The 12,055-nt window shown below is 42.6% G+C and overlaps 1 protein-coding gene across 4 annotated transcripts in view; it reads right to left on the bottom strand.

Annotated features, from left to right (window-relative positions):
- SIN3A (SIN3 transcription regulator family member A) overlaps positions 1–12,055 on the bottom strand; it is an 88,621-nt gene that overhangs the window by 29,779 nt on the left and 46,787 nt on the right. For all 4 annotated transcript variants that reach the window (XM_032271943.1, XM_032271942.1, XM_032271944.1 and 1 more), the window contains exons 6-12: positions 11,410–11,661; positions 10,031–10,183; positions 9,733–9,888; positions 7,307–7,396; positions 2,111–2,229; positions 1,321–1,531; positions 604–720 (exon numbers count right to left, since the gene is read on the bottom strand). In XM_032271943.1, the coding sequence (XP_032127834.1) occupies positions 604–720; positions 1,321–1,531; positions 2,111–2,229; positions 7,307–7,396; positions 9,733–9,888; positions 10,031–10,183; positions 11,410–11,661 (1,098 nt within the window). The remainder of the gene's footprint in view (positions 1–603; positions 721–1,320; positions 1,532–2,110; positions 2,230–7,306; positions 7,397–9,732; positions 9,889–10,030; positions 10,184–11,409; positions 11,662–12,055) is intronic.

Raw genomic sequence — 12,055 nt, 5'->3', positions numbered from 1 at the left:
TATAATAAACAAAAAACTAACCACTGGGGGATAGGGGACAAGGGGAAGGAGAACATTAGGACAAATACCTAATGCATGTGCAGCAAAGGTGCACCAAACCACCATGGCACATGTATACCTATGTAACAAACCTGCACATTCTGCACCTGTATCCCAAAACTTAGTTTAAAAAAAAAAAAAAAAAAAAAAATTAGCCGGGCATGGTGGCACACACCTGTAGTCCCGGCCACTCAGTGGCAGGCAGGGGTGGGGGTCTGAAGTGGGAGAATTACTTGAGCCTGAAAAGTTGAGGCAGCAATGAACTATGATTGTGCCACTGCATTGCAGCCTGGGTAACAGAATGAGACACTGTCTCAAAAAAAAAAAAAAAAGGAGGAATCAATACCAGAAACATGAAAGAAATATTCCAGTTCTCATAACAGAGCTGGTTTGCTAACTATGTCAAGATACTTGCTAGGGGTAACAATACATACAGATCTTAAATAATGTGAGCCTCTGGCTCTTCCATCTTAAAAAGCCGGCCCCTCAGAGACAGGTATTGAGATAGTCTTTCACTGAGCATCTCCCATTTCCCCAAACTTCAAATGCCAAAAAAGCTTGTACCTCAAAGCGTTCATCTTCACAACGATAAATATGTTCTTCATATTGAGTCTTCTTGGAACTCACAAAGGTGGAGTCCTCAGACCACGAAGGAAAGGAAACCCAGGTATCATTTAAAACCTTTGGGTAGAAGAAGAGAGACTGAAAAAAAAGGCCTAAAAAAGCTTTCTGGTGATTAAGCATTCTCAATAAAAAGACAAAACTCTAGGGGAGAAATAGGCAACTAACATTACTTCACAAATTTCACCTCAGCAAGTTTACAAAAAGGTATTAGTAAGGAAAGGGTTCTGGATATAGGTGGAAAACATGACACCAGGTGCAGTAGCTCACGCCTGTAATTCCAGTGCTTTGGGAGGATGAAGCAGGAAGATCGCATGAACCCAGGAGGAGTTCAAGACCCCACCTTTACAAAAGTAAAAACTTTTATTTTTATATTTTTAGCTGGTGTGGGGCATGTGTCTAAGTCCCAGCTACTTGGGAGGATCATTTGAGCCCAGGAGGTTGAGGCTGCTATAAGCCATGATCACATCACTGCACTCCAGTCTGGGTGACAAAACGAAACCCCGTCTCAAAAACAAATAAAACAAATAAAAAACATTTTATTTTTCAAAAGGATTGGTTCTTAATTTCATCATTCACATAATTTCTCAATCCTTGGTACTACCACTCCCTTCCGGAGAAAGCTGAGGACCCAGTGATCCCTGCTAGGGAAGGCCTTACCTCTTTACAGAGAGGAGTCCGTCCGGTACACTTGGGCTGCTGGTAACTCTTTGGTAGGGCTCGATAGCTGGAGCCCAGTCGTTTACAAGAGGCGTAATCTATCTCCATGGCAATGCCCTCTGTGGCTCGCTCCTTTGGAAAAGTTTCCAGATGTACAGACTCCTTATAGCCCAGAAAGTTTTTAAACCAATTAAACAACTCAGGGAATTTCCTGAAGAATCAAACCAAAAAGCGACAAGCAATCAGAGGCATGATACCGTCATCCTGAGGTGTGACCAACACCATCTGGTTTCAGATCAGAAACCTGCTGCCAGGGACAAATTCTTTCCTGCCTAAGAATCACTGCTTCTGAGCATCTGGTTTCCCCTCTTCCTAATAAAATACGCTCAGATCAGTTAAAGTGGTGATAAAAGAGTTGTACTGAAACCAGGCAAAATAAGCCATTCTTTCATCAAAAATATTGCTTTAATGTTCACATAATTCTTAGGTTGTCAAATACAGAAAAGATTCCAGAACTCTGGGAGAGATTTTCTCAATAAACATCCAGCACTGGTCAGAAGATCAGGAGGCCACCAGTCTTGGACATTAGTCAATAAATACTTAACTGCCCTCGCTATTTTTTCATTTCTAGAATTGGACTAGAATACTTCTCGGGACTCTTTTGACACTAATATTTGAGTCAACTAACCTATCTCAAGTAAATTAACTTTGCCTATCACATACTCTCACAAATCAAATATTACCTGGCCTCCATAACACAAATCAGAGCTAAGCCCCTCACTTCACTTACCCCAGGAAAGGAGAGACTAGCTGCACAAGCTCAGCGCGAGAAATCACCTCCTGGTTAAAAATAACAAGACAGCGTAGAAAATTTTCATAGGCTTCTGCACTCCGAAGAGCCTTTCGAACCTTATGGAGACAACGGGAAGAAAAACGGTTAAGTGAGGAATTGAAAAGGGCTTTGCTCTGTTGCTTAGAATGGAGAGCAGTAATGGAGTCCTGGCTCACTGCAGCCTCCCACCCTCAGCCTCCCAAGTAGCTGGGACTACAGGTGTGAATTACCATGTCTAGCTAATTTCTAAATTTTTTATAGAGACGAGGTCACTATATTGCCCAGGCTGCCCTACCATTAGTTTTTAAAATTGGGGAAATTTGTGGCTGGGCATGGTGGCTCATGCCTATAATCCCAGCGCTTTGAGAGGCCAAGGTGAGCGAATCACTGGAGGCCAGGACTTGGAGACCAGCCTGGCCAACATGGCAAAACCCTGTCTCTACTAAAAAATACAAAAATTAGCCAGGTGGTGACACATGCCTGTAATTCCAGCTACTCAGGTAGCTGAGTGAAACATGAGAATCATCGCTTGAACCCAGGAGGCAGAGGCTGCGGTGAGCTGAAATAATGACACTGCATTCCAGTCTGGGTGACAGAGCGAGACTCCTTCTCATAAGTAAATAGGTAAAATAAAAATTGGGAAATTTAAACTGATATCTGATGATGCTACGGAATCAATATTAGTTTTTTTAGATGTGACAATAATTGTGTTTCTAAAAAAAAAAAAAAAGTTTTTTTTGAGGCGTAGTCCAGCTTTGTCACTCAAGCTAAAGTGCAGTGGTGTAATCTCAACTCACTGCAACCTCTGCCTCCCAGGTTCAAGTGATTCTCCTGCCTCAACCTCCCAAGTAGCTGGGATTACAGGAGTGGGCTACTATGCCCAGATAATTTTTGTAGTTTTAGTAAAGATGAGGTTTCACCATATTGGCCAGGATGGTCTCAAACTCCTGACCACAAGTGATCTACCTGCCTTGGCCTTCCAAAGTGCTGGGATACAGGTGTGAGCCACTGTACGCGGCCAAAAAAAGGAGTCATTTAAAAAAAAATTTACTAAAATATTTATGGATGAAATAATGTATCTGCTAATTTGCCTCCAAATAATCCGGAACGGTGGGAATATAAATGAAACAAGTACACTGGCTAGGATTGGGAACTGCTGAAGCTGATGGTCAGGTACATAAGGTATCATTTTACTATTCTCTTTATGTATGTCCAAAATTTTCCAGTTAAGCGCAATAACTCAAGCCTGTAATTCCAACACTTTGGGAGGCCGAGGCAGGTGGGTCACCTGAGGCTCGGAGTCTGAGACCAGCCTAGCCAACATGAAACCCTGTCTCTACTAAAAAAAAAATACAAACAATTAGTTGGGTGTGGTGACAAGTGCCTATGATCCCAGCTACTCGAGAGGCAGGAGAATCGCCTGAACCCAGGAGGCGGAGGTTGCAGTGAGCTGAGATCACGCCACTGCACTCCAGCCTGTATAACAAGAGCAAAACTGTCTTCCAAAAAAAAAAAAAAAAAAAAAAAATCCATATTAACAATTTCAAAAGTGGGATCTTGGAGTATACCTTATCATATGCTTGATTCTCCAGACGATATCAGAGTTACCCAGGCTTTAGTAGACCCTCTCTCTCTCTCTCTTTTTTTTGGGGGGATGCAGTTTTACTATTGTTGCCCAGGCTGGAATGCAATGGCAAGATCTTGGCTCACTACAACCTCCACCTCCCGGGTTCAAGCGATTCTCTTGCCTCTGCCTCCCAAGTAGCTGGGATTACGGGCACCCACCACAATGCCCAGCTAATTTGTTTTTGTATTTTTAGTAGAGACAGGGTTTCACCATGTTGGCCAGGCTGGTCTTAAACTCCTGACCTCAGGTGATTCACCTGCCCCAGCCTCCCAAAGTGCTGGGATTACAGGCATGAGCCACTGTGCCCAGTCTGTTGCCTCTCTTAACAAGTTTATAGCAAGAATCTTTGCTAAAACTGTTTTTTTTTTTTTGAGACGGAGTTTCACTCATGTTACCCAGGCTGGAGTGCAATGGCGCGATCTCGGCTCACCGCAACCTCCGCCTCCTGGGTTCAGGCAATTCTCCTGCCTCAGCCTCCTGAGTAGCTGGGATTACAGGCACGCGCCACCATGCCCAGCTAATTTTTTGTAGTTTTAGTAGAGACGGGGTTTCACCATGTTGACCAGGATGGTCTCGATCTCTTGACCTCGTGATCCACCCGCCTCGGCCTCCCAAAGTACTGGGATTACAGGCGTGAGCCACCGCGCCCGGCCGCTAAAACTGTTTTAAAATCTGGCAATCTTGGATACTTCTGTCCTCTGATCTGGTCCTTTTTCTTCCTATTTACAATATTGGGCATCTTAATATCAAAAACCTAAATATGATCAATAGCATAGACAAAGTAAAACTAGCCTGGTTAGATTACCAATCTGGAGTTTCAGTTCCAAAGTAAATATTTAGCACTGTGATTCTCTGGTGAAGACTGTGGACTGTCACCAAACCAAGTAGCTTATCAGCAACACCTGCTCCAGACTTCTGTATGCTCTTCATAACTGTTCATCAATAGATACTACATAGAATCTGGACTTTTCAAGCTAAAGATGAAAGAGCATTGTACCTTTTATACTATATACCCTATTTACTTTTAATGTTTATTAGCTTACACAAAAGTAGACAAAAGTATACGAACCTATGTACTCACCCAACTTCAATGATCTATAGTAAACTTTTTTCATCTATACCCTCTTCTCCTTATCACTGCATTTTAAAGCAAATTCCAGATATTTCATCTATATATAGTATACATGTTTTTAAAAAGTACTCCTAAGAAAATGCCATTACAGGGCTGGGTGCAGTGGCTCACACCTATAATCTCAACACTTTGGGAGGCCAAAGCAGGCAGATCACCCAAGGTCCGGAGTTCAAGACCAGCCTGGCCAACATAGTGAAACCGTGTCTTTACTAAAAATACAAAAATTAGTTGGGCGTGGTGGTGGGTTCTTGTAATTCCAGCTACTCAGGAAGCTGAGGTAGGAGAATCGCTTGAACCCTGGAGGTGGAGGTTGCAGTGAGCCAAGACTTGGCCATTATACTCCAGCCTCAGCGACAGAGTGAGACTGTCTCAGAAAAACAAACAAACAAAAAAAAAACCATTACTCTTAGAAATTAACTTATTTTCAGAAGACTCCTTAAGGCAAGGCGTGGTGGTGGCTCATGTCTGTAATCCCAACACTTCAGGAAGCCTAGGATGAGGCTGAAGGAGGAGGACTGCCTGAGCCCAGGAGTTTGAGACTAGCCAGGGCAAAACAGTGAGACCCCCTCTCTCTCCAAACAATTACAAAAATTAGCTGAGTGTGGTGGTATGTAACTATAGTCCCAGGTACTCAGGAGGGTGAGAAGGATCACTTGAGCCCAGGAGTTTCAGATTGTAGTGAGCTATGAAAGCACCACTAAGCTCTGGCCTGGATGTCAGAGGAAGACAATCTCTTAAATAAAAAAGGCCAGGCATGGTGGCTCACACCTGTAATCCCTCCACTTTGGGAGGCCAAGGCAGGCGGATCACCTGAGGTCAGGAGTTCGAGACCAGTCTGGCCAATAAAGTGAAACCCCATCTCTACTAATACAAAATTAGCCAGGTGTGGTGGCGGGTACCTAGGGTGGTGAGGTGACAAGGCTAAGGTAGGAGAATCACTTGAACCTGGGAGGCGGAGGTTGCAGTGAGCCAAGATCACACCACTTCACAGCAGCTTGGGCAACAAGAGTGAGACTCCATCTCAAAAAAAAAAAAAAAAAGATTCCTTATTTGCATCTACCACTGAGTCTGTTCCAAGTTAAATTGTCTAATTAATGTCTTAAAAATTGGCTATTAGCTGGGTGTGGTGGCTGACACATGCAATCCCAAAACTTCAGGAGGTTGAGGCGGGTGGATCATTTGATGTCAAGAGTTTGAGACCAGTCTGGCCAACATGGTAAAACTCTGTCTCTATTAAAAATACAAAATTTAGCTGGGTGCTGTGGCATGCGCCTGTAGTCCCAGCTATTTGGGAGGCTGAGGCTGGAGAATTGCTTGAGCCCAGGAGCTAGAGGTTGCAGTGAGTCAAGATCGCGCCATTACACTACAAGCTGAGAGTGAACCTCTGTGTCAAAAAAACAAATAATTAATTAATTAAAATAAATTGGCTTTTAAATGTAGAATCAAAAGTCTGTATGTCACATTTGGATCATATATTTCTTAATTCTTATTTAATTTACAATAGTTCTCCTTCCCTACCCTCTTCTTGACATTTATTGTTGTGATCTAGACTTCCAACACGTGTCTAAAAGCACTAACTGTTCAAGCAGACTTTGGAAATGGTTTGCATCAGAGCTATGGACTCAACAGTCTTGCAGGACTGTCCTGCAAAAAGCTCACATAGGCATGGCAGACAGAAGGGGATCACGAGATACCAATCATGGAGATGTCACACCATCTGCCCTTTTGCAAAACCCCAGAGGCACAAAATAGAGTAAATCACCACAGATCAATCCAGGTTGGTTCCTACCAGCAAGAAGCCACACAGTTGCCAGCTACCCTGATGAAACTTTTCTGCTAATCACCAAGTTGACTCCAAGGAGGAAATCACACTTAGTTTCTGTGGCCAAACTAAAACACCACACAAGATCGTTTATGCCAATAATCTCAACTCTGGCTGCTCATTAGAATCACCTGGGTAGCTCTGGTAACATGCAAGTAAATCAGAATTCCCTTGAATGCTACATAAGTGCATACTACAAACAACTATCACAGCAATAACATAAGTCATCATAAGTCCTCAAAAACTGGTACAGTCACTGGTACTGCCTACCACACAGACCTGGATATCTACAACAGGGAGCTCCAAACATCCTTTGGGAGAAACATAATACATTTTCTATAACTCTGTCTCCTGCCCCAAACTGCTTCATAAAACCAAAGCAAACAATGCTACCATTTCTCTAGCTGTGCTAATAGTGCTAGCAGACTCAAAGGACTCATAACTGGGAAACTATGTTAAAACACAGAAAGTCCTAATCAGTCTGACACCTTTAAAACAAAACCTTCTAGGAGATAAGATGATTTTCTTTTGGCATTCACAGGCAATATCAAATCTAAGTCATTCATTACTCACCTTATCAAAAAATAATGATTCTGTTCCACCACCGTGTTTGCTGGCATCTGCCATAGAAGAATCCTTTAGATTGAGGAGTTTGGGTTTCTTCTGCAAAAGAAGATACAAACATGTGACATTCAAAGAGTGGTTTTCTCCGAATTCTATTTTTGTCTGTGTTCAATGGCTTCATCACTAAAACCACTGATTAATAATTTGAAACAAATGAGAGAACTCTCACCAACTCACTCCATAACCTCAAAGATTTCTACTCATAGTTTCTATTTCAGTTTGCCTGTTATGTTTCTTTCTCCAACAGTTTCAAAGATCATTCTACCCTCCACAAATATTCTCTCCAGAAATGATCATGGCATTACTGTGACAAACTTTTGGAATATCCTTTTTTCTAGAGGCCCAAAGTACTTTGTTTAGAATCTAATGCCGCTGTTTTCCTACCAGTTGAGGGAGAAGAGGCTACCTGTAAAAAGAACTGGTGCACATGGCCTGAAATTGGCAGAAACCAATCTTTAACAATGAATAATATTTCAATTAAAAAGTTATTTAAAAAGCATAATTTTTCTAATAGAAGAAATATGTATCAGCAATATCCACTCAGACTAATTTAATATTGTTCTTTTAAAGGGAACCAACAGGCCATGCTATAACCCTGTCAGGCAAGAAGTTACTCTTAACATCCACTACTTAACTCCCGATGAGAAAATGCACAAACTTAGTGAAAAGTAGCACATTTATTTACCTTGGCTGTCTTAAAGTATACTTTCTTACTTGCCACAGCCTCTGCTTACACTGCCTACTGAGAAAGTAGGTGGAGAATTACAAGCCCCCACTAGATTCTTTACACCTGTAGGTAATCAAGATTGGGAGTATATAAATCCAAGCATGGAGGATATCTACTGAGCTGATTCTTGCTACCCATATAACTAATTCTCTTTACTGAAGTGAATAGAAACATTATGTTCAACTTGCTTTCAAAAGAAGAAACCATTACAAACACTAATGAATAGGATACTTCAAAAGTATTAGTAACACCTAATATATCAGATCTTATAGTCAGTCACTTACTATTCATCAGTCACCTCTTACTGTATCTCTTCCATATTACACACTGCTTTGAAATTCACTGAAGAATTCAACATTCAATACATACAACTAGCCTTTTCCCTATCATAGCTGTGTCACATCAAAGAAGGGAGTAAGCAGAGCTTCCTGCAGGCAGACCATCAGTGTTAACTATAACAAAAAACATCATGTAATTGATTACTAGCAGGAGTTTAAGACTTCCCTCTGCTACAGTCCAAAGGTCCTGCCTTGGAGATTGAGATGATACAGATAACATCTGGTAACCCAACAAAGAACTCTGAGCAGGACAGGCTTCTAGACCAAAGAGATCTCACAAAGCACATGCACTCTACTCAAGAGGACCTCAGAGATCACTCATTTCTGAAATTCTCAAGAATCTTCTTTCTTAACACAAGGCAGCTTTTTTTTTTTTTTTTTTTTTTTGAGACGGAGTTTCACTCATGTTACCCAGGCTGGAGTGCAATGGCGCGATCTCGGCTCACCGCAACCTCCGCCTCCTGGGTTCAGGCAATTCTCCTGCCTCAGCCTCCTGAGTAGCTGGGATTACAGGCACGCACCACCATGCCCAGCTAATTTTTTGTATTTTTAGTAGAGACGGGGTTTCACCATGTTGACCAGGATGGTCTCGATCTCTTGACCTCGTGATCCACCCGCCTCGGCCTCCCAAAGTGCTGGGATTACAGGCTTGAGCCACCGCGCCCGGCCAACACAAGGCAGCTTTAAAGCCTCAAATAAGAAGGGGCCAGGCGTGGTAGCCTGTAATCCCAGCACTTTGGCAGGCCAAAGCAGGTGAATCACCTGAGGTCAGGAGTTCAAGACCCGCCTCGCCAACATGGCAAAACCCTATCTCTGCTAAAAATACAAAAATTAGCTAGGCGTTGTGGCACATGCCTGTGGTCCCAGTTACTTGGGAGGCTGAGGCAGGAGGATTGCTTGAACACAAGAGGCACAGTTTGTAGTGAGCTGAGATTGCGCCATTGCACTCCAGCCTGGGCAACACAGAGCGACTCCATCTCCCAAAAAAAAAAAAAAAAAAAGAAGAAGGGAAAATTATTTTAAGTCTTAGATTAGTAGCAACCAAAACATTAAAGAAATGACAGCTGACTGCAAAAGAGATAGTACAGAACTCAAAAAAGTACAGTAATCCAAGCAATCAATGTTATTGTTAATACTCTTTTGCAAAGCCAGATAAACTGTGCACTGAGTTTCCGTGACATGTACTAACTTGCTCCAAGCATCTAGGATCCAACTGTTAACGCACTTAAAAACACACGACCACCTCTAGAGTACTTGTCCACTACAATGGCTTGTGAGCGTCAAAATGAGCAGCTGCTGCCCATTCTCACCTTAACTGGAGGAGTGGTTCCTGTAGGGTGTCTGCGGATCTGGCAGCCATTCTGGCTAGGCCTCTGCGGCTTGTTGTTCAGTTGGGGCTTCTTGACAGTGCCTCCATGATCATTTCTCACAGAATCAACCTTCTCAGCAGTTGTTTTGCTTAAAAGCTGATTAAGACACATGAAAGAGATTAATGCTCTTATCAAAACAAATAAATATCATCTAGGAAAAGTCCCTTTCTGAGTGCAGTTTTCCAATTTATCTAAGATGATAATCTTAAATAGTGTAATTCTTCTAAATAAAACGTACCACGGAGCTGTTGGCATCTGGTAGGAATTGTCCAAACTCTGACAACAAATCTTCCTGGTTTTTAAAGAGACGAGCCACCTGGGCATACACCTCTTGCTCTGTCAATGCTGGAGTGTAGTTTCCTCCAGCTTCCTTGGCATTTCTCTGCTCTTTCTGAGGAATTGCAAATGAAAAGAGATCATATTAAAGGGCCACTGTTTTGAGTCCTTCATCTGTGCACACTTTCTGGAATCACTGTTGTCTACTTAGGCTGCTTACTAAGAAGAAAGTCTATATTCTTAGCACCTATTTTGAGCACAGACTTTCAAGTTGAGAAAAAAGTAGAAGACAGTGGATGATAATTCCTTTCAAAACTAGGGCAGTAAATTTTTGGGGGTCAGTTTCACTCTTTTTGCCCAGGATGGAGTGAACTTTCTTGGCCTCCCAAAGTGCTGGGACTACAGGTGTGAGTTACCATGCCCGGCCTGGGGCAGTAAATATTAATGCCCAGGGGACCACTACTAACTTACAAAACCTTCAAGAAATTTGTCCTCCTCCTACTGCAGATTAACTAGACTATACAAATCACCATCTAACTGTCCCAGATAAAATAGGGCTTCATTTCATGGGCCAGGGACTTTAAAAACCCTGACTAAGGCTGGGCATCATGGCTCACACCTGTAATCCCAGCACTGTGGGAGGCCAAGGAGGGAGGATCACCTGAGGTGAGGAATTGTAGACCAGCCTGGCCAACATGTTGAAACAACATCTCTACTAAAAGTACAAGAATCACTTGAACCCAGGAGGTGGAGGCTGGAGTAGGCCAACATCGCGCCATTGCACTCCAGCCTAGACTAAAAGGGTGAAACTCTGTCTCAAAAAAATTAAAACTCCTGACTGAATGTTGCAGGGCAATCAAGTCAACAAATAAAACTGGCTTTATAGGCTGGGCACGGTGGCTCACGCCTGTAATCCCAACACCTTGGGAGGCCAAGGCGGGCAGATCATGAGGTCAGGAGATTGAGACCAGCCTGGCCAACACAGTGAAACCCCGTCTCTACTAAAAATACAAAAAATTAGCCGGGCATGGTGGCGGATGCCTGTAATCTCAGCTTCTACGGAGGCTGAGGCAGGAGAATCGCGTGAACCTGGGAGGTGGAGGTTGCAGTGAGCCAAGATTGCACCACTGCACTCCCGCTCAGGCAACAGTGAATGACTCTGCCTCAAAAACAAAACAAAACAAAACGAAAAATGGCTTTATAAACACAAATGATAGTTTCTAACTGGTTAATTTCCAGTATGAATTAGTGGACATAATAATGATTACTTAAGTTGTTCTTGGACTAGATGACCTAAGAGGGTAGCCTGGTTAAGACAGGCTGAACGGGCACTCCTCTTACCTGATATGTGTGCAAAATCTCCAGGAACGCTTTGTAGATGTCTGGTTGGCCCTGGAATCTGTTCTTGATCTTATTAACATAGTTGATAGCATGATTAAACTCCACAGGTTGATTGTTCTGCAAGGATGGGGCTGTTCCCAACGAGATTGTCACTGGTGTGTGAGGCTGGACCGGCGGAGAACGTGGGGATGCATATGGTGGAAGTGGGGGAGTCTGCTGACTGGCTGGAGTATGTGCTTGTAGTTGGGAAGGCTAAAAAGAAAAAAAGTCTTTATTCTCCTCAGGTGCATAGATGAGTTGATACAGGAAAAGTTCAAACTAAAAGAGAAACAAGGTGTCAACTTATATCCTTTATTTACTCACTCAGGCTAGGCCATTTTAATCCAACACAAATCACACTGGGCAGCAGTGAGAGTTGTAGAGGGTTCAAACATGCTGATACAAATATCTGTCTTGCATTTTCTAAAAAAAAAAACCTTAAAACTGGTGCCATCTCCAATTATAGAGAAGAATTTTTCATATGCAATGTTTACGCTTAGTAGCTCAACAAGTACAAATAGAAAAACAATCTCATTCTACATAGCCTTTTGATGTCAAAAAAAAAAGACACCTCAATTGTTGTAGTAGCTCCACATAAAAAAGTCTT

Source organism: Sapajus apella, unplaced genomic scaffold, assembly GCF_009761245.1.
Source record: "Sapajus apella isolate SASKATOON/1434 unplaced genomic scaffold, GSC_monkey_1.0 scaffold269, whole genome shotgun sequence".
Lineage (NCBI taxonomy): Eukaryota > Metazoa > Chordata > Mammalia > Primates > Cebidae > Sapajus > Sapajus apella.
This window is presented reverse-complemented; position numbering and strand designations above follow the sequence as displayed.